This window comes from Equus quagga, chromosome 8 (genome assembly GCF_021613505.1).
Source record: "Equus quagga isolate Etosha38 chromosome 8, UCLA_HA_Equagga_1.0, whole genome shotgun sequence".
NCBI classification, from domain to species: Eukaryota; Metazoa; Chordata; class Mammalia; order Perissodactyla; family Equidae; genus Equus; species Equus quagga.
Window position 1 is genome coordinate 72,041,495 of NC_060274.1, and position 24,486 is coordinate 72,065,980.

General features: G+C 33.8%; 1 protein-coding gene across 1 annotated transcript in view; it reads right to left on the reverse strand.

The window, feature by feature from the left end:
* DGKB (diacylglycerol kinase beta) overlaps positions 1-24,486 on the reverse strand; it is a 605,812-nt gene that overhangs the window by 292,618 nt on the left and 288,708 nt on the right. The window contains exon 21 of the mRNA XM_046670071.1: positions 3,746-3,810. Within this exon, the coding sequence (XP_046526027.1) occupies positions 3,746-3,810 (65 nt within the window). The remainder of the gene's footprint in view (positions 1-3,745; positions 3,811-24,486) is intronic.

Consider the following 24,486-nt stretch of genomic DNA (forward strand, 5'->3'; position numbering starts at 1 on the left):
GGGGGCTGGCCCTGTGGCACAGCAGTCAAGGCACACATTCTGCTTCAACAGCCCAGTGTTCACAGGTTCGGATCCCGGGTGAGGACGTGGCACCGCTTGGTGTGCCATGCTGTGGTAGGCGTCCCACGTATAAAGTAGAAGAAGATGGGCACAGATGTTAGCTCAGGGCCAGTCTTCCTCAGCAAAAAGAGGAGGATTGGCAGCAGTTAGCTCAGGGCCAATCTTACTCAAAAAACAAAAAGAAATCTTTGTAAGACTGCCAATAGTTTTTCTATAGTTAGTTCCATTTTGCATATTACTTGTAAGTCTTTATCAGTGTTGCATGGTTTTACTCAAGGAATTGAACAGTTTCGCATTTTTTCCAAAATTATTATAAACCTTCGTAATTAGCATTTTAATGGATGCATATTTTAGTGTGTTAATATACAGTTATTAATATCAAATTTTTAAAACAGCAAGAACTTAAAATGCTCTATCTAAATTATAGGAGAAGTATAATATATGTGAATTATAAGAGCATAGTATGGTTGTAAATAGTAATAATAAAATTATATAAATATTTTAAATACCAATATTATGTAATAAATGGTTTTAAATAATAGTAGCATAAATATTTTGTTTTGAGGCTAAAAGACTGAAAATTTTATTTAAGTTCCGTTGGGTAGAAGAATATCTTACGTTTAGAAAGTTCGATAGCACACTTTCTTTTAACAGTTAACTTAGATTTACATAGATATTTGGAAAAGAATATGATCTAAACCTCTCAACCAGCCCTCTCTTAAGCACCGGAAAAATCATTACGTTGCCCAGTTCTCTCCATTTCTGTCATAAGAAGCATGGAGAGCAGAACTATATATTTTGGTAATTAATTTCCTTAAGATAATGTTAGAAACATCATGTTCTTTAAAATATAAATGAATTTCAAGGTGAGCATGCTAGAAGTAATATTAATGGCATATGATTTATTGTGACAAGAGATCTGGTCTGAAACACCATTATTAGGAGTACTCAAAAAAAGTCCATTTGCAAACTCCTGAAAATGTGAAAGAGTGCTAGAGCTGAACCTGTCCTAGTGTTGAAATCTGAAAATCTGTCCCTTGTAAGTAAGAAACTGCTTGTGCACAATATCTATGTTTTCCTCATAGAAATTTATTGGAAAATTTTCATATCCTGACTACACAGTATTGCAGTTTAAGGAATTACTTAAATGCTTGTAATTCTGAGTGAAGACAATCTACAAAAGTATATATTGAAATGAATATGCCTAATCGACTTGGAAATATATGTAATTTTAGGGCAGATTGTTATCTTAAAAAATAGTTGGCCAATAATACATTAAACATCTACTATATAGCTGGCATTCTTTGAAGTCACAATAGAAACATGTGCCCTGTGTCAATCTAGAAGGTGTTTTTTATGTTATTACTGTTCCAGGAGAAAATACCCTTTAAACTATTATAAGCAAGATTTACTCGTGCCTCAACTTTGCAAATAAGTTTCAATAAGATGTAGTTTTACATCTTATAAACACATCTGGGTATACAAACACATTGTTGTAAATGGCATCTAACCACATACTGGGCAGTGAGGAATGTCGTAAATTAGTAGTGCAATTGATAATAAAAAATTAAGTAGGTATACGTGAATAATAGAAGCCTTTTTTATTAAGAAGAATTAAAATTATTCCGGAGAACAGAATTCATTAGCCTCTGACACTTGAGGGAGAGCCATACATATTGGCATTCTTTTATATAGGCTGTCAAATTTGAGTATCACAGAAATATCTTGACACACAGATCTATACTTTTAGTATTCTTCCTCCCCCTTACCTGCCATCTCTCTTTGTTTTTCTTTCTCTGCTGATTAAGTTTGAGACAAAAATGCCTTAAACATCATTAAACGTTTTTTCCCCTGGGTATCTCTTACAGCTTTTAATGGGCTTTTACATAGTAAAGCTCCTGAAGGGGTACGCTGCATTCTGCATTTTCCGAATAGCATTTCTTTTTTGCTTGAATCCTATTTTAACATATGAATATAAACATATGAAAGCTTCAAAAGTGGGTGAGCATAGGCTAGTGTATTGTATCATATGGTTTCATGTACATCAACAAATGCATTCATTTCCAGGACATTCAAGGTATATCATCAAGTGCTAAAATCTACTATAAAGAGAATATAATTTCACTGCTACATCAATTTATTTTCATATATTTCATGAAATGAAACTAAATCTTGTAAAATAAAAATGTCTTTTTATTCTAGATATAAAGAAAACTTAATAGGTGAAAATTTTAACTAGATTGCTTTTGGTTTAATTTTGTAAAACACATGGCACAAATTTAAACAGTACAGAAAAGTACGATAAAAATTCAGTCTCCACCCCAACCACTTGGTTCCATTCTCCAGAAACAACTAGAGTTAAAATACTTTTTGTGAATCCTTCTAAAGATATTATATACACGTATAAATATTCATATTTACACATTTTTTTAAATAAAAATTTATAGCTGTCTGAGCTATGGGAGAAAAAGCAAACCATAACATCATGATTTATGATTTGAAGGGTAATAAAGAACTCTAGGCAATACCTAACATAAGTATTCGGAATGTTTTCATTTGTTTTACTAAAACATTACAATAGGTCAATTTAATGAAAATTCAGATAAGATCTCACTAATCATGAAACTATTTAGTTGACGATTCTCATATAAAGTAGGACACTAAAGCATATAAATAAAAATCTAAAATAATTTAAAAATAGATTTTAACATTTATTTATTATGAACCTACATGGAAGAAAATTATGTCAATGTACTGATGTGTGACAAAAGTGAAATAAACACAAGAATTTCCAGGGGCAGCTACCTAATAAGGAACCTGCAATATTCATGGTAAGATGTCAACTTAGCCAAATATAGAGACCATAGAAGCTTTGGCTTTGAACATTAATATATAAATCACTTAAATATCTATACAGAAAGGCTGATTATGATTTTGTAACTTCATAAAATGAGCAGAGTAGAAATGGCTATAATTGAAGCAAAAGAAGATTCAATTCTTCTGCCCCATTTTTCCAGGAAAGTGGGAGAGAGAGCCAAATATTCTTCTAGAAAAGGGGAAGACACAAAGTCAAAGTTTTCCCTATTTCCCTGAATAACCAAGAAAGTCAATGCCTACATTTTGGAGGGAAAAATGTTCGTATAATGCTATAATAGCAAAACAAATTTTGGTTGTCCAGGCTTTTCTCCTTGAAGAAAAAGTCTTTAAAAATAGTTTATGTTGGCATTGATATTTTTCTGGTTTATTTTCCATAGAGCTGAGGCTGATATTGGACTAACAGTAAAAAGATGAGAGGCCTTATATAATACCCACACAGCATACAGTTACTCAGCATTATCAATTCAGAGCCTTTGTGTTTTTCCTTGGGACTTAGGATAATTGCCCCTCAATAACAAGCCACGTAAAGACTTCCAGTATATCTTAATAAAATAGTATTGTCGTGTTATACTTGAAATCTTTCTTTTCAGCATATGAAAATAGACTAGAGATGGCCACATTGCATTTCCCATTATAATTTCATTAAAACCTAAGGGGAAAAATTAAATTCTTTTACATTTTTGTCTTAACACACACCAAGCATCACTTAATCAACATATGTAAGATATTTGATACCTTATAGTGATTTTTATGCCATAAATCATCAACAAAAAAACTATAATTATAATTTCATCATTTGTTAGCTTACCTACTGTTGAACTTCTCTGGGTGTTTTTCTCTCATGATATGGAATCTGTGTGCAATGGAGGCATCCTAACGAGAGAAACAGAAAAGAAAAACAGGACAGTTTATGATCCTATTATCTTGTGGAAATAAAGATCAAAAGAGAAAAGAAGTTAATGAATAATATTTTTAAATGAACGTTTTCTTAGCAATATCATTACCAGGAAGATGTTCTGAAATTAGGCAAAATATACGTAATCCACATAAATTATGTGCAAGTGTGATTTATGTCACGATTTCACCATTTGTTACTTGTCGTATTTACTTCTAGGAATTGATTTCTATTTAATTTATATATTCTTTAATAATTGGTTTTGGCCTCATGCTTACAGTGTGTTTAAGATAGTGCATGTGAACAAAAATGTGAAAAAGCAGTTGAAAATATTGTTACACAAGAGCTGGAAAGATGGCCTAAGTGGAGAAATGATCTGTTAGAGAAGCTCCAGTCCTTTGAGATTAATTATAGGTAAAAAATACTGTAAGAGTGCATATCTAGTAAAATTAAGTATAATACATGACTTCAAAGTTTGGTAAGTGTCGTGGATATAATTATTATCTGTTCATTCCACAAGTAACTTTCTGACATATCTTGCTTAATAAAGAAAAGCAACAGAAAAAAATCTATTTTTGGAGAATGGGTGACAAGTGTAACCAGGCTCTGAGACCCCAAATGCACCAGTTCTAAACGCTAATGGATGTTTCTTCCTTTTAGGAAATCCATTCATAGTTTCAAAGAGACAGAATCACAATGAATGTGTGAGATTGGTGGAATATTGTGATTCCAGCTTTTCAAACACAGACTGTTCTTACTGACTTTTAAACAGTTGCCCCGGTTATTCTAAGCAAGAAGATATTTTTCCCATTCTTCATCTACACATGATTAATCACTCCAATGAGGAACTAATATATTTACCAGTCATTTCAATAGAAATGGGACTATTGTTGCGATTAACTGTTAATTTTGTTTCATAGTGGAGAGAAAATAAAAAGAAAAACCAAACACAAAGGAAATAAAGAAGTTGTGTATTTGAGAGGAACTCGAAAACACTAATCAAGGATTAAAAGTCTAATGAATGAAATGAAAAGGCTAATGTGCTTACTCATGCATAACAAAGCATGAAGCACAACAAGAGAGGGACCAATGCCCACTGCAGATGGCAGACAGAGTTGCTTTTTCTCTGCAAGATAGAGCTGTGACAGAACTGTAATTTTTTTCTGTACATTTTATCCTCTAAAAATTGTTAAGCAATGGAATTAATCCACAAGTGAAAAGGACACTAAGGTATAGATAGGTGTGTATACAAACAAAAGTTAGAAAAAAGTTACAAAAAAATAAAACCTCTGTGGTTTGATATTCTAAGATATAACTTTGTTATATATACATGGTCAACTTCCTGGTTTGCTAAGAAATAGGAATATCAAGATGGTTCACTTTTATTGATCCAATACCTCTCAAATTCAGTCACAGAGTTTCCTCTTTTTTAAAAAAAATTCTCACTAATAAACCATAACTATATTCTATCTTAGATTGTGCAGCTGTCTTATTGTGGTATGAAATTATAGAAAAATCTGAGCTGGGCTATATATAGTATATTACGTAGCATGATCATTAATTAATTTTTAAAAAATCATTTATTTTCACTTTATCTCTAATTTGATTCAAAATCAATTTGGAACACCTTATAATTAAATGCATACATCCAGCAGACCAGTTAAACAAAAGCAAAGGAATATGAATCAGGTAGTAAGAATGGATGATCAATATTGGTTACCCATAGGGAGACTATCATTGAATTTACTTCTTGTTGAATTATTTGTTTCTGCTAGTTTAGAGAACTGAGACTTTAAAAAACAGATTGCATAGTATAATTTTCTTTACAAGCATATATTTTTGCAATAACAAATCTCTTGCTTTCCAAAGCAACAGGACAGACAGAGGGAGACAGAAAGAAGAGGAGGAGAGGGGAGAGGAGAAGAGAGAGAGCATCAAAAGAAGACCATGTAAGTAGACTGGACTATAACTAAGTAAACTCCTAGAAATATAGAACACCAGATAGCCAAAGATAAACTGAATGTTAGCTCTATCTCCAAGACAGTTGAGCAATGGATCACATAGTAAAGAGGAGAAAAATAAAAACTGGTGAGGAACACTGGCATGCCTTTTCCTCATGTTGAATGGGTTCCACCACAAAGAGAGGGTTGGCATTGCTGACTACAGGATTGATAAGAAACAATGACAGCAGGTGTTCATTTGGATGAGAACTCAGACCAAATTCCCATGGGACCCCGTCCCTTTGGCACAACCCCAAGAGGCTTGAAAGGGAACTGCCAAACGTTGCAAACTTATCCAGGAGCCATATTTCAGGAACACTTCTGATTCTTTAAAAAGAGACTAAATAAGAAAAAGCTAGAATATTGTTGTTGACTTTTTAAATAAATGCTGCTCTTTCTGTCTCTATGTATTGCAGTTTTTAGGGAACAGAAATTAAGTCAGCGTCACTTCCACACTGTGGAATGGACAAACTTTGAATTCAGACAGACTTTCACTTCCAAGACTTCTGACTCTAAGCGAATGACTTCCTTACTGTGAGTCACAGCTTCCGAATCTTTAACAGAAGACACTGATACACTTTTATAGTACGTGGTAGTGATTTTTTTGAGATTATTCTGTATAACAATTGAAATAGTGTTCTCTAGAGCTGGGTGCTCATATATTTTATATCCACACCAGAATTTTATTGAAAGTAAAAGGGGGTGCTAAAACATAGTTAAATTTTGAAGTATGTATTTATTGACTCTTAAATTTGTTTTATTATTTCCTGAACTTCTATAATACTTTTATCTTTAATTTAAAAAACAAAATCAGATCTAAAAAAGATAAAGTATATCCATCTTTATTCAAGCAAAACAAATTTAAATCTCATCATGTTGACTTTCTAAGTAGCAAAAGTTAAAGTAATTTTTCTTGATATATATCTCAATACTTACAAATATATGTATATCAGAAAATCAGCTGCTTACTCATATCTTTCTTTAATACTTTGTCACTGGTATTTTTCTGAAGAGTGATTTTTTTCCTTTCCTGTAAGGACTTATTATTTTATGTTTTTTAATAAAGCTACCCAAAATCTCCAAAGTTGCATTTTAAGCTATTTATTTGAATAATTTGACTATTTTCTGTGGATCATAACATTTTCAGTAGAGAAAATACTCTATAAGTGCTGAGACACCTGAGCCTACAGTGAATTCTGCTAAGAAGAGTACATTATTAATATTAATCTTTTTCTTGAAGTCTAAAATATATCTGCCCAAATACTGTCATAGGTACTATTATTTTTATTCCATTTAAAGAAAATTTCTCTGACAAATATTTTTACGAAACTTGTCAAATAAGTTGCATTCATTTTTGATTACTGAATTATTATTATAACAAATTAAATACCTTCTCAATTTCATTGCATTTCAGGATAGGATATAAATTTAGTCAATTACAAATTAGTATCATCAAGAGTTGTTCCAAAATGCAATTATGGAATTTAAAATTAAACTTTGCACACCAGATGAGTTTTCATTGTTGAAACTCTTCAGTTCCTCCTTAGTTTTGGATGGATAAATTGCAATGTCTCCCTGTGTGCGAGTTTTTGGATTTCTTAAAATAATTTCAATTTGCTAGAAATCTTCGAAATCTCAAGTTTTTGGTGCTCCATTTGTTGGATATTTTATTAAAGGTTACCCACTGTTTTCTTCCTTTTTTTTGAGGTATTATTTACACAGAATAAAATTCACCAAGTTTAAGTGTTCAATTCAATGAGTTTTGACAAAGGTATACAATAACCACCTTCACAATCGTGATATAGGAAATTTCCATCACTTCAATACGTTCCCTAATACCCTTTGTATTTATATACTTTTATACTTATATAAATCCCCCCTCCACTCTTAAAAGTCATTGATCTGCTTTCTGTTGCTGTAGTTTACCTTTTCTGAAATTTCCTATAAATGGAATTTAAAAGTACTCTCTTATGTCTGGCTACTTTCACTTATTATAATGCTGTTTTTTGTTTTAAGTGAAGAAGATTGGCCCTGAGCTAGCATCTGTTGCCAATCTTCCCCCTTTTTTTTTTTGTCTCTCCCCAAAACCCCAGCACATAGTTGTATATCCTAGTTGTGGGTCATTCTAGTTCTTCTATGTAGGATGCTGCCACAGCATGGCTTGATGAGCAGTGCATAGGTCCATGCCCAGGATCTGAAGTGACCAACCCTGGGCCACTGAAGTGGAGCACGTGAATTTAACAATTCCTCCACAGGGCTACGCCTATAATGCTTTTAAGATTCAGCCATTTGTTCTGGCACCAGTGGTTTGTCCTTTTTTGTTGCCAAATAGTATTCTATTCAATAGATTCACCACAATTTGTTTGTTTATTCACTAGTTGTTGACATTTGGCTTTTATGAAAAAAGCTGCTATGAACTGTTGAGCACAATTCTTTTCGTAGACAGGTGTGACTGTATCTCTTGGGTAAATACCTAGAAGTGAGATTGCTGAGTTGTATAGTAAGTGCACATTTAACTTTATAAGAAACTGCCACATTATTTTTCAAAGTACTTGTACCATTTTGCGTTTCTACCAGTAATGTACTAGAGTTCCACTTATTCCACCTCTTTACTATTACTCCACATCCACAACTCTCAGCAGTCTTTTTAATTTTATCATTCTAATAAGTATGCAATGGTATCCTTGATTGGAGCCTTAACCCTTATGAGCCAGCACCATCTGCTTCACTAGAGGCGTCTGCCAATTGTGATGAAACTATAGGGTTTGAAAGTTCTGGTACAGACTTAATGGATGTTCCTAGCTCTGTCAGAATTTGTCCATCCTCACAGCTCTTAGAATATTTTCTCTATTACGCTACTCAACGATTCCAAAATAGCAATGAGCACTCTGTGGAATTCCACTTGTGCTTTCTACCCCACATTCACCCCAGGCACAGCCTCGAGGGTTTCAAAGGGTTCTTTTTTCCATTAAACGCCTCCAAAAGATATTCTGAGAATATATGCTTAGAGTCCCTCTTGAAGAATTTTGGGCTCTCAAATGGATTATGATCTTTTTCTCTAGTTAAACTATACTTTAAATACAAGTAATGTTAAAAAATTCAATGTATATAAAAGTACATAAAATGAAAAGTAAAAGTCTCACATTTTTCCCAATTCTAATTCCTGAAGATAAGAACCAAGATCCTTTTCTCATGCATCATTTTTAAAATAGTCTATACATATAAAGTATGTATGTATGAATGCATATATGCATATATGTATGTTTACAAAAATAGATTTAACTATACAAACTGTTGAAACTAGCATATTTGCACTTATCAATATAGCTCAGACATCTTGTTGTATTAGTAAATACATTACTAATACATTACCTAATCATTACATACATTACATAATACTAATCATTAGCTAAAAACACCCTGTAAACTTACATTTATGTGTTGAGAGTACAGTGTATACACAGAAAATTTTCTAATTTTATCAAAGAATGATGTATCCCATATAAACATATTTCCAGTATATGTTATGCACTAAACATTTAAATTTAACTTTTACTAATTTAGGCTGAAAAGTATTTTATTAAATCTATAGATTTAATTTAATTTACAATAGATTAATTTAACCCCTTGTCTCATTAAAATGATACACAGCACCACCCTTAGGCTCCTTGTAATGGCTAGGGCCATCCTGTTAAGTATCGCAGACCTTGCACAGTGACATACTGCGGCTCTCAGTGGGCATAGTGCTGCTGGCTCTACAACTGAATGACTCTGGAATGCTATGTTGTACTGTTCCCTAAGGATTTTTTATTCCTTTTCTCTTCTATCATGTCAAATTCTTAACTTGCACTTCTTGCTGCAAAGCATGCCTGTCCCTAGCAGTTTCCTCTTGTTTCATTGATTTCAGTTTTCATACTTTGAAAAGAAATGGAACCTTAGAATTGTCAATCTAGAATTGACCTTAAATACTGCTCATATCCAAGACTAGCAAAGTGGATTAAACAAAGCCCATAAAGGTCAAGATAAGGCCAATAAGCATAAAACGAGCTAGAACAGTCTGTGGGATTCTCCTACACATGAATTTCACAAATTTTGTGCATGAATTTTGAGTTAATCATTTTAACTATTGCCAAACATTTTATTATAATAACTTTCTAGTTGGTATTTTACTTCAAAGAGCCAAAGCTATTAGGAAAATTATCGTTGATAAACATTATGAGTATTTCAATATATTATTTTTCATCTCTTGTAAATAAAAATTTGTTAAAATTGTAAGAAACTATGATGAATGAAAGGAAATGTACAAATGATTAGTTGGAGTTTCACTTCCAAAACTGAAAATCCCTACCTAAAATTAAGTAATAAAGTAAGATTTTACTTAAATTTTAATAATCTTATTGAAAATTCCTGTTGTTTATATATATTTCATCCAGAAGAGATCATAAAACCAGGCAGACTAGTTCATGTTATTGGAAGAAATATTTGACCTCAGAGAATGTAGAGAGATACGCCAAGGAGAGAACCTAAATCATAAGTCCCACTCTTCCTCTTTGGCACATACAACACACGGGATTAGCACTGCCAAGAAACTTCTAGAACAGTTTCTTCACATTAACCTTAAGCTTTGTGAACAAACTTGTAGAAAGAGTACTAAACTTACTACACACTTACTATTATCACAACGATGTGATTTCCATGATCAAAATGCTCCCTTAAATATTGTTCTACTTAGCAAATTTTGTTCTACTTAGCAAATTTCTGACTTGTTTTTACTGAAAGTGAAGACTAGATTTCTCTAAGTGCTTCTCTTGATTAAAAATTCCTAGATTTGGAGGCCTGCACTTCTCAAATGAAGCAAACAGTACAGAGCACACATTGGTGATGGATCGCTTTTATAGTTTCGGTTTGATTCCTAATGGGGACTGATCTAAGGAGACCTTAGTTACATGAAAATACATGAAAGCCCAATTCATAACAGTTTCAGTAACAGTTCATCATTAGATCAGGAGCTCTCTTTCTATAGAGCCTAAGGTCAGAAGTAAAGAAAGAAGTGTGCAATTTAAGTAATATATAGAACGAGGTTGGTGTCTAAGAGGCAAAGGAATATTTAAATCAAAATTGTTACTGAAAAAGAAAACACAACTGTAGAATAAAACTAAAAATTTTAAAGTTTCATATTTTTGGTGATACAGTGATTAAATCAGTCTAGCAGTGAAACTCAACTTGCCCAAACCCTGATGTAAATCTGAACTTCTCAAGAGGGACCAAAGTCTTATAGAGCAGTCCTGGAAAGGAAACCCTAGACATCCCCTTTCAGAGGGTTCCGATGGAGTCAGACCCCTCTGAGAATGCCTTGCTTTGGGTCTACAAAGGAGGATATCAGTCGCTATGATGCAAACTCACTCTCCTCATGCCTGAAAAAAGAGGATTCAACACTCCTCACATTTAAGGTCTAGAATAGGACCAGAGTCAATGAAAGCAGGCCAGGATTCCAGGGCATGGAGAATTGGAATACTGGAGTGTTAAGGCATAAAGACACAAGACAGGGACCAATTTACTGAAACGAGGAAGGCAGAGGCTTGCTCATAGCTGAGCAGGATAGTAATTAAGAGCACATGCTTTGCAATCTGACAAAGAGCTCATATACAGCTATACTCATGCCCTCTTTATGCCGCTGTTTCCTCATTTGAAAAATGGAAATAGTCTATATCTATGTCATCAGGTTAATATTAATTAAATAAGATCATTCTTGTAAGGATCTTTATCCCTTTGCATAAAGCCTGACAGTAAACAAAACAGGAAAGCTAGTATTAAATTGCTCGGGTACTAGGCAAATGAAAGCTACTAGTCTAAGAGTAACATATCAAAGGAGAAACAAATTGATGGCATCTTAACAGAGAACCAACCCACTTCCTTAAGTATCATCTGATCAGAAAATATTTACAAAAAAATCTTCACTAAGATGATCACAGGACTAGAATATTTCATAAGTTCTGCCACTATCTATTGAATATTGTAGGGCTCCAATGTGTTTTTTAAAATTTTTGATCTCTCTGCAGTAGAATTCTTATCTCACAGTTTGAGTTCTTCTTTCCCAGTTTGAAAAGAAAAATAACAAGTATATGAACTTAAATACTGAAATATTTAATTGTTATAATCACTAAATTTGCCTGAGATTTTGAATTTTTATATTCATACATTTTTAACTGCTCTTTTCACAGTAAATTAGATACTTAACTGTTTTAGTTTCTGAAAACCCTAAGCATTTTGCTGATACCTATTATCTTCAAGAATCAAGAGGTCCTTTTCAGTTAAAACAGAAAGACTGGATCCATCAAGTACATTTATATCTGAGGTTGATTTGGTCATTACAATGTTCACTCAATCTGAAAAAAGCTGCAAATGTATTCAGTGCTTTGATATAATTTCAGGAAAACTGCAAAGAAAGTCTTGTCATATTTGAATACCCAGGGGGTTGAAATGTGATAACATTTTCCATAATGTCTCAAGGTAGGCATAATCCTTACATTTGCAAAATAAATCTAAGTCAACATCTGGTATGTGATTACCAGTCATTAAATTGGGGCTGGGAATGACTAAGGTGGTATGAGTGCAACCAGTAAATTGGATTGAGATGGGATGGAGGAAGAAGTAGTGAAACGGTAAGAGTGGGGGCTGAGGTGCACATAAAGGAGAAGGGGAATCAAGATTTAGAAAAAAGAAGAAATTCTATTTACTGTCTGTAAGTAGAAATGGGAACAGATCTCAAAGGTGAGGGTAGACCTAAGCCTGCATATGAGACTGGGGGGTCCCTGGAGGACACACTGGGGCAGGGAGATGAATAGTTTATTAGAACCAAAAATAGGAGTAAGATAATTTTCATAGAAAAAGTAAGAAAGTAAGGCCCTCTATAAAATATTCACAAAGTCAATGAATGATAATAGTGCTAATCATGTACCAAGCATGAGGTACAAGGTGCAATTATATAGTCTTTATCCCATTTAAATCCATAAGGTAAATACTATTGTGGAGAAAAACCTGAACGTTCATCTGTTTATATAACTAGGCAAAAGTCATCAATTGGAGTAGCCAAAGTATAAACCAGATTATATGTGTCTATATGGAAATAGTTAATAGTCATGTAGTACACTGTCTCTAAAGGCCCTATCTTAAGAATAGCTTTCATAGGATTCTAGCTTTATTACAGGAATGATTCCCAAATATGACTATATTCTTTATATCTGAAAAATAATTCATGCTACAAGTTTGGTTGATTTCAATAAAATATCTCAAAGTGACAGCATATGTTCTATTTATTTGTTCCATCTTAGGTGAGAAATTCACTATAGAGTATTGCACTACGCTTCATTCTCCTGTCCTCTCTCACTTCCGTCCCTCCACCTTCTCCTTCCTATCCATCTGTGTTCATTCTCTGTCCTTCTAAACACACACATAGGAAAGTCCCTTAGGAAGATTCCATCTTTTTTCTACAAAATATTCCTTTCCTAGAACTGTATACCTACCAAAGGCATTTTGGTTCTAACATGGTAAAAGAGGACAATGGCAGATGCTGCTTATTGCCTTAGCAGTATGCATTTCCCTCCTCTTTTAAACCAATAGAACTCTCATTTCATCCATGTACCAAGCTAATAAACAAGTAAGAAAACAGACAAACAAACAAATCCTAAATCCCCTAGGTACTTTGCAGTTAGGAATGGTGATTTAGATTCAGTTCCTTTCCACCTTCTACCACCACCACCACCACCTTACTCACAGGAATGGCAGACCTCAGTTCCCAAGAGGTATGGCAGATAACTTCAAAACATAAGGATAAAAGCCAACCCTGAGAATTGCCAGTGGGAGAAAAGGGAGCCTAGTCCTATAAAACATCTTTGGTCCCAGTAGCTCTGAACGGACTTCCTCCAGATGTCCTATTAGCCGAGAGAAGAAACCCCTGACGTGTAAATTTGTTATTGCTCCATGCAGACAAACACAATCTTAACTGAAACACGGGTCATCACTTCCCCAGCTTTTCATTGCTCTGAAAACATAAAGATAGGGAGTGTGAAAAATCTATACTGGTGATTTCTGAGAAATATTTCACTCAGTTATTTTTCTTTGTCATTAAAATTACAAATCCTTATATTTGTACAGAGTTGTGTGATTTCTAAAGGATTTTCTGGCAAATTATATATTTTGACCTCATTATTCTTGCTAAATTAGACATTTGATCTTGCTTTTGAAAGAAACAGGGAAGATATAAATATCTTTATTTTAGAAAGAAATTCTCTCTCTGGCTTAAGGGAGTTTCCAGAGGTTAGGCAGCTCACCGGAAGGGCAGCTGGGTTTAGTCTTATGTCTCCCAGTCCATGACTCAGAGTATGACTTCTAATTGATCTCAGCAACATGGTTAGTTCACCGGATGTTCATTCTGATGTTCTTGTCTTTTAAGCTATTCCAACATTAATTGCTGTTAATGCCATTTTCTTGTTAGTGCTGTGGAGCTGATTCCGACTCCTAGCGACCTGTGAACAGCAGAGCAGAGCCCTGTGTGGTCTTTTTGGGCCTTCCTTTCATCTTCTGGCGCTCTATCAGACAGTGCTCTGCTGCTTCTCATAGAGTTTATTCATAGGGTTTGCATCGCCAATCTTTTTCAGAAGTGAGTGGCGTAGTCCTTCTTCCTAGTCTGTCTTCGTCTTGAAGCTCTGCTGAAAGCTGCTCACCATGAGTGATGCAGCTGCCACAATATGACACCAACCGACAGAGGGGTGCTGTGGCCCCTGACCGGGAAACACCCCGGGCCGCGGCGATGAGAGCTCCAAATCTTAACCAGTAGACCACCAGCGCTGGCTGTTAATGCCCTTAGCATCTCAAATTTCCTAAAACAACTAACATTATTCAGAAAATCAGGAGAAGTTGCTTGTGTCCATAATTCTATTCATAATCTAATGGTAGTTATCATTTAATTAATGATGTATTTCCTAAGTGATGTTAGCAAATAAAATTATGTTGATTGTTCCTCATTAAATAATAAGTAGCATTTGTGATTATACTTTGTTCTCAAGAATAAATATAACTTTAACTGTCCTTTCCTGTAATCATAGTCATTAAAGAGAATAAAATCAAAGTCAGTAGCTTTAGACCATAATCAGATTCCTAATTTATCTAACTTAAGTTAGAAGAATTTGAGTCCAAAATCTTTCAGCAAAAATACCTCATGCCTTGATGCTACCAAAAACATCATACAAAGTGACCACAGAAGTCCCACCTCAGTAAACTAGTCCTTTAAGGAGGATAAAGGGCAATGACATCATCTGCATGAAGGCATAATATTGGTAAGTGAATTTGCAGAAGCCTTCAGAGATAAAATTACTCCCCTTATAAGGTAAGATAAAAATTAAAATCTATTCCATATCTAGAAAAACATTAAACATATAAGAGAAAGTTGTTCCTGTTTGTCTGCTTTTACTGCTCCAAAACAGGGCTCGAACTATTCGTATGGGCAGCAGAGAAAGGAGCAATCGTTTCAAAGGGTTTTATGTACCAGGGAAGGAGCAGTCCTGTTGGGGAATGGGAGGGGGATACAGTCTGGGGCAGAGGTTATGGCTGTAGATGAAAGCCCCGAGGACAACTCCATAAATAACCATGAAAGAACATACTTCAAACATTGCTTCGGTAACATTTAAAATATTTGGTCATGTTTTTCCAGCCTAAAAGTAAAGGCCTAATCCTTATGCAAGGAAAAGTATCCTGCGTATTGGCTTGTTTGAAGATAAGTAAATATAGTTGTCACATTTATTAGTGTAATACAGATTACACAGATGCACAGAAGTAATGAATATTAGAAACATTAATCTCTGCCTCGCACAAACCACGAATCCCTGTGGAGTGTTGCAGGGAAGTCCATAATAGGGGTGGCAATAAAATCTGAAACTCCTAAATACCATACACATGCCTTTCTTGAGCAGCTATTACACATGATTCAGTATCATGTTCTACAAAAGGTTTATCATAGTGGCAAACTGTTAAGACATATAACCCTTAAATGTTATAGCATATACAACTCTATTGGTAACAGAACACAAACTGTTAACACACCAGGACTCACAACTTCCTCCTCCTCTGTTTGCCCACCTAATTTCTCTCTCTTCCCCTGTCTGCTGTGAAAAGAAACTTTGGTTGCCTTTTGGGCTGATTTTCTGGAGAAAAGCAGTATAAGAAAAAGAATTATACCTCTTATATGGATGTCTGAAAGAGTCAAATTCATAGACTCAAAGAGTGGAATGGTGGTTGCCAGGGGCTGGGGAGAGTGGGAAATGAGGAGTTACTAATCAAAGGGTATAAAGCGTCAGTCAGACAAGATGAATAGACTCTAGAGATCTGCTGTCCAACATTGTACCTATAGTCAATAATATATTGTATAATTAAAATTTTGTTAAGAGGGTAGATCTCATGCAAGTTTTCTTTTCACAATAAAAGAAAAGAAAAGAAAAGAAAAAAGAAAATTAAATTAAAAGAATTACAATCCCCAGAAGGCTACTTACTGAAAGGGAATATAATTTATCTGGGGTATACCTTGTGGGGTAGTGTCTTCAAAAAGAGATAAAAGATCACGATGGCAACATAATGGGAGGAAAAGCAGTGAGTTCTGTGGAAACTAGAGAGTGTAGATGCACTAGAGATTGGCACTGGACTGATAATGTTAATACGAGTTGCTGTGTTCAAGGGAAATATGAACACAGATGAAAGATTCTGTTTGGGTCATCCTCTAAATTCAAATTTGCTCCAAAATAGGACTTCAGAGGTTATTTCTTTATAAGCAGTTCAGGCACTTTATTTTTATTTTTTAAATAGTTTTGAAATATTTAAAGCTGTTGTTCTGTGAAACCTTCTTTCTGTGAACATTTTTCATGGTGAAATTTCCTAGAAGTAAAAGAATATAAGAAGATTCTCCTTAGAATAGCATTGAGTATTTATAACTTTATGAATTTGGAAGTGCTAATCAAACCTCCTCTTGATGAATATATAGGCCAACTGCTGGGGCTGAAAGTACAGTTTTCCACACTTGTTCCAGACCTGATGTCTTTCCAGGTCTGATCTTTGATTGATGGCATCTACTGGGTTCTGATTTGGGTTTGAAATCTGCGCAAGCCCTGTCCATGCTAGTTAGCCAATAGTCTTTCATACACAGACTTTGACTTTTTGGACATATTAGACATTCTCACACCTGTTCAGGTGGCTTTATCTCCTACATACACACACACACACACACACACACACAAAGCTAACCAAAGGAACTTTCCAACATCCTGCCAGCAAACTTAACACATCACTGTTTCCAGACATACTCCTTCTCTCTATCACAACAGATTCCCCTTCTCCATTCTAAGACCAGTCCCCCAGGCTGTGCTTGGATGCTATCCCTTCTCAATCTCTCAGGAAGCACAATACATCAGGAGTTTACATCCTCCCTTTCCTGTACTTCGTCCTCTCCCCCTCTATGGAATCTTCTTCCTTAACTTTAAAATTGCTTAGGTACCAATAATGTAAACAAAAATCCCTTAACCTCCTGTGCCTGAAAAATACTGACATTTCCCTTAACCCCTTTCACCCAAACTTATTAAAAATACTGACTAGAATTTCTCACTTCACTTCCACACTCCCTCTGACTCTCTGATCCACTGTAGACTGGCTTTCTACTTCACAACTTAAAATTATTGACTGTGATTTTTCTCTTTGCTTCCTCGAATAAACTCTCACTCCCTGTCCTACTGCAGTCTGGCATGTAGTTCATCACTCCATTATAAATTACATCCTTGACTTCTTGGCAATTTTGACTCTATTTCTTTTCCTTCCTTCCTTCCTTTCTTTCAATACTCTCTTGCTTTGACTTGCATCAGACCAATTCCTGGTTTTCTTCCTATTTTCCAGGCCGCTCTATTTCAGTTTACTTGGCAGGCTTCTCCTCCTCTGCCTGTCTCTGCAATAATAGCCTTTCTTGGGATTCTGTCCTCATACTCTTTTTCCTAACTCTATACAGGTGGATCTGAAAAGAAAAGGCCTGTAATCATGTTAGAAAGATGAGACTTGATTCTAAAAACACGAAACTACAGAAATGCTTTAAACAGGGCATCTTATCTGTATTTTAGAGCAAAAAATCTGTATCAAGAGCAATCACTTGAATACTGTATGGATGACTTATTTGGTGGGCTCAGTATTGGGGAGATATAAAATAACTGCTGAATTAGATCAGTAGTAATGGTATGGATGAAAAGGAAGGTGCTTGTCCATGACATATTTAAGAGGTAAATACTGGCCTTGATGTTTGATTGAGTATTCATTGATTGAGTGGTAGGAGCAAGGAAAGGGTCAGAAATGGATCGCTGGTTTTTAGCTCTGGTAATTGGATTGATATGGTGCCTCCAAGTGAGATAGAAAAAGAATAGAAGTTTGGCAGAGATGACAAAGTCTTCTTTGGTCATATTGAAGCTTTTTGCTTGTTTAAGTTTTTATTGAAATTTACATCTAGTGTAAAAATGTGCACAAAATAGCTAAATGGACACAACTGTGTCACCCACATCCAGGTAAAGAAAATAGCACATTTGTATGGTCTCCATAAGTCCAGTCCCCATCATGAGAAGCTGAATTTTAGTTCCTTAACATTTCCTACTGAGCCTTGACTTTGATGCAAGTGTAGATCACATATAAAAATCATACACACACACACAGAGAAGAATAGTCTTCACCCAAATATTATGGTAAAATATGCCATTTGACTACAGTCATTGTCTATGTCTTTGAAAGGCTGAATGGCTAAAAGCCCATTTAAAGTTATTTCTGGAATTCATGAATTTACGCATATCCATAATTATGCGATGGTGTATGTTAATAACTTTCAAATAATTACACAAATAGTGGAATAGATTGATGGTTAATGACAATATTAAGAAAGACTGTTAACTAGAAAATATTAAAAAGAAAATTAGAATCTCAAATAAAAACATATGGCACATGTTGCTATAATATTAACAAAGTCGCTTCCTTTCAGACTTTATCTTCCCTTTGAAAATTGCCAATAATTATCAATATTTAGATAAAAATTTAAAATAAAATATATGAATAAATTTATGAATGTTTACATGATGAATAATTGAGACTTTGCTACTTCATTATTCCAACAATGCTGATTCTTGTTTTATTTGATACAGGCTAAATAAATAACCATTGAATCTTTCATTGGGAAAAAAATTCAGTCTAACTAGTGATTTGCAATCTAACAGTCCTTAATTTGAATCCTTTCTCTGTCACTTGCTAGCAGTGGGATCCTCAGAAAATTGCTTCCCCTCTTTGTGGTTATGGTAAGGAACGAGTAAGAAAATAGTTTGGTGAAAGAGTCAAACTAGTACCTGCAATATAGAAAATAGTCAACAATAATAATTTATTCTCTTTTTCCTTTATATTTGGATTTACTGATGTAAAAGTTGTCATTGAAAATTTATTATAAGAAAAGTGTCAGATTTCTGACTTCACAAGTTATGAGATTTTAAAATAGCTACATGTATTATCTTTTAAACGTATCAGTTAAAAACACTGTCTTCACTTGCAAGTTACATACAATAAATTGAATTAAGTTTTAAAAGAGCTAGAATATGTTCTTTAGAAAAGTAACTGCATCCATGAAAATTTGATGTAATGATTGGTTTTGTCTCTGGATTTTCCTTATCTTTCCAGCAATTCTTAAACTGTAAGCATTTAAAAATACGCCATATATTTGTTTCAAGACCTTAGTTGAATGAAACTAGGACATATTTCATCGACAGCTTTGATGAGAGATTAAAGTTATCAGAAAGTTCACAGCATGAGAAATTGAGCTCAAATCACTGAACTCTAAGGCCATTTTCAGGCCTGTTCTCAATCTCTGCAACATTCAGCACTGCTCTCCTTTTCTTCCAAACATGGTCTAAAAAACTCTCATCTTCGGTTACACTCTCTTCTACAGCTTTCATCTATTCTGATAAAATCTAGTTCAATATCTGCAGCCTTGACTGCTGTCTTGATATTCGGTTCCGTGTTTCCAAATCCATGTTTTGGATTGCCTTAATGTGTCATGCTGAAAATTCAAATTCAACATCATCTTTTCCCCAAAAGTGTATCCTCTTCTCAAATTTGTCATTTTCATCACTGATGCCATCATCCTACTGTTAGCTACTCAGATTCAGAGTTCGAGTTATTTCTGATTCCTCCCTTTTATCCCATATCTATTCAACAGCCAGTCCTGTCAACCTACTTGTAGCTTTTCATTTCTATTGCCTTTGCCTTAATCCAGGTTTGACGACAACCCACCCAAGCAACTACAAGGGTGTTTCAAATAGTTTTTCCTGCTAATAATCCGACATACTAATACAATTCATCCTAACTACCATTACTCATTTAAATGTGATAATTACTATGTGCCATTAAAGTCCCAAATCTGAGGCTTAGCTTTCAAGACCTTCCATCTTCTGGACACTCCACCATTCAAAACTCATCTACCTCTAGGACTCTATTTAAGTATTGACAAATATTTAAAGATAAGCTGTATACTTCTACTTCCACAGTTCATCTGTTTCCAATTAACAAATATTTAACTCTATTATGCCATTATAAAGAAATTTCACAAACACAAAACTTTTGAGTACCCCATGTAATTGTAGAACCTGTAAAATTAAGATAGAGGGGTTACTTCATAAAGTAGTAGGTGCCAAGAAATTTAAATCATTTTGGTATTTCATATTCAATAATAATAAAAATCATAAAAATAAAATTTCATATTTATGGCATATGGAAATCAAATAGGTAAAATTAATGGAGTTGAAAAAATAAAATTTTAATTATACTGTTTGCATGTTGTAATGAATAGTAATAACCACAGTCAAATTTTGCAAAGGATAAAACTATCCGTGTATACTTATATAGACATAACCATTTCTCAATACCGCTATTTGAATGCTTAACTTATGCAAACTCTTTTAGAGGCATATTTGCCTAGTGTTGCTACTTCTGATAAAATAGTTTTTTATATTAATGCTTTTAGAAAAATGGCTTTATCATTAAGAATAAAGTAAATGTTCAATTATGTTTATTTGAATAAATTATGGGTTAAAAATGGAGTTTCATGTTCCACATTGCTAACTGAAGACTAAAAAAAAGAGAGAGTAACACTTGATAAATTCATTGATACCAACACTAAAAAGCCTTCTATGACTCTGGACTTAATTACTACGAAAACTTCTCATATATAAAACTATTACTTCTAACTCTAAGAAGAAAAGAAATCACCACAGAATTAACATATCACGATAGTACAAATCAGAACAATTAAACAGAAATGTGATCTTAATCAAATGTCATAAATCAACAGACAATCTATAAATACATGAATGGACAAAAAAGTCCATGTTATATTGGCACCAACATATTAGTTTAAGCCTTTTAAGGGCTTTGAAGATTTAAAATGTATGAAAATGCTCTTCAACTAAAATTATAAAGTCCCCCTGCTTAGAGCAGATGTATAACTAAAATGTATTGTCTTCTGGAAATTTTATATAAAAAAGTATATTTTCTATTACATTAATTTAGTATTTTATCTCATTTATTACTTACCATTTTATCTTATATATTATTGTAGCATTTTAGTTTATTTAATGTCTTATAAAATGACTAGATTTTAGATGCCTGACTCAAAATGTATAAACAACTTGAAACAATCTATATTTAGAACTTCAAATGGGATAATTTTTCCTGTTTGTGCTGAGTTTAATTCAAGGTCCCACTATACAAAAGAGGTACAAAATTACTCAGTTTTTGCATATATAAGAATATAAATTTAATCTAAACTTTGGTTCATCTCCTTTCAAATAAGCTACATTTATAAAAGTCGTTTTCATTTGTTAAGAATTACAACGAACTTGAATTAGTCTCACAAACAAAATATTATGGGGCACCTTGGACTGAAACGTTTTGCAAGGCAAAACATCACTGACTCTCTGCCATCAAACATGCAAAGTGAATAGAAGGATGAAAGCTCCTACGACTTTTGAAAGATATTCAAAATTATACATTTGTAAAACACTACTTTGCTTCCATGATTTAGTTAAATCATGTTATGTATGTCAAATTATATGCCATTCTTTTGCTTTAATGTGAAATGAAAAAAAACTGCTAAACCAGTGCCTAGTACTACTGGTCATTGTGAGTCTCGTGGATGGATGTGATATGGCTTCACGATAAACAGCTATCTTCCAATGATTAGCAATACTGGTTTAAAAGAAAAAAAAGCTGTTGAGAAAGGCAAAAGTATTAAGAGGTAGTTTAAGTCAAATTTGATACTAATATTGATATCTATCACAATCGAGTTATTTATTTTTGTTGTTTAAAGGAAAAGTTCAAATATGTTCCTATTATATTCCAAGTTGACCTGTTAGTCTCTAAATATAGTCACCACTAATTAGTGTCAGCATGGAGTTCAGAGACACATCCTTGCCGACACACACAATGGAAAAGACTTTAATAAGTGAATACCTAAGAATCTATAACACCATTACACAAAGAGAACTACAATAATGGTCAACGAATCGCTTTTTAAAAATGCACTATTTGTCACTTAAATACACTGCCATTATAACAAGAAACCTTTTGTGCTTTAAAAGGGTATGTTTCTCTCAGTAAAATATTTATGCTTTTAGAAATTACCAGACTATATAGTTCATCCACAACAATTTCACTGTTATTGCATAAATTGTAAATTATTTCTTTTAAATTATTAATGCAATGGAAAAAAGAATTTTTCATGCTTATAGTCTTTTGAAAGGACAGCAAAATAGATGAAACAAAACCAAGATGACAATTTCAGCATTTAAAATCTACACATGATAATTCAAACAAATGTTATGACATTTAAGATAATGAAACCCTTCATTTATTCTACTATCTGGTATGAGTTTTATTTCACATATAAGGAGTCAGAACAGATGTCCAAATATTGTAATGCCAAATAGAAAGTTAGGGCATATCTTGATTAATACCCTCAGAGCAGCCTGTAGTGTCTCTTTAAAACTGGCATGCATTACCTCAAAAAAACTGTTCAAAATCCATTCTAGGAAATACAGCTAGACAAAGCATTCCCAAGACAAAAAGAAAACAATAAAGCTCAGTATAACCCTTTTAGCAACAGGAGTTGCATGTTATTGACAGACCACTCATTGCAATCAGCAAATGATTAATTGCAAATTTGTTGCTAAATTGACCACCAAAAAATAAAAAAATAAAAAAAATAAGACAAGCTTCAGGCTACTGTTAAGGGGGAAAAACTTATGTTAAAAATGATTGGAGACTTTTTGTAGTGAATTAATTCTAATCAATATGCTTGTTGACTACACAGTAGAATAATGACTTCCTTAAATAGCAGAAGTACCCATTATTGTAGACGTCCAAATTAATATTTAACCTACTGACTTGCATTTTTTAAAATTTATTGAAGTAGCATTTTCTTGCCTTACCTTTAACAAATAAATAGTCCATGTTTTATCAAACATGTGCATAAAATTTGTTTTTCTATTTCCAATGTAGATTGCAAAAGTAATGCCCAGATGGTCAAACTTATAACTGCTTGAAGCAATTTGTTCTTGGAATTTTAAAGATGAACCTCAATGGCATATTAAAAATATAAAAGGTGATAAGATAATAAGATGCATGAGTATTTGTTTCTTAGTTACAAATGGCTATTTCTTCACAAACACAGCATCTCTAGGGTTCTTTTATTTGGATCAGAATGATTCAAGCAAAAAAGAAAGGTGCAGCGGTATGTTATCATAGACAATTTGTTCAAAATGACCATTTTCATCAAACTAGCTTTCAAAATTATTTTCCTGAATATTTATTAAGCACCTACTATGTGCCAAACATGCTATGTTCCAAGTTGACAAAATTATATAAAACCTAGATCTGCACTTAGGAAAATAAGAATATTTGTAAATCTCTTCCTTGTCTTATTTTTCTTTGAAACTTACTGAGGATGCATCAGCGATAAAGAGGCAGGAAAAATATTCTGAAGTTCTTGAAAACAGTAGAAGTAATATATTTTGCAATAAAACTAGAAGGTGAGTGTAGAGTTGCTTCAGATATTTATAGTAATTTAATTACTACTAAAATTCTGTTGGTGTTTGCACAATCCCATTTTCAGATAGGGTATCAAAAATCAATACATCTAATAAGAATGTATCTAAAAATATATGAGAGTGCCTCAAGATGTAGACTGTACCAGGCAGGAGAGTGGTGAAAAAAAGTGAACATCTTCAGTTTTCAGCACTAGCCCTCCATATTGACACTGCTTTATTCTTTGGGGAAAACTACCACTAACTCTGAACTCCATTACCCATATCACAGAGATGTCTTCCTTGGTCAACTTTATGCTCCTGGGTTATTCAACTGGGGCATTTAACAGAGTGTGTCACTATACTCCTCACTACATGGCCAGTCAGGCACAAGTGAGTGAAGAGAGCCTCCGCTACATAACCTAGAGAACAACACATGACCCAGGGCTAGCAGGCGTCGGGACTTGGCTGGATCACCTGGAATAATAATAACTTACTGAAGTGATCCGAGGTTAGATGTTAC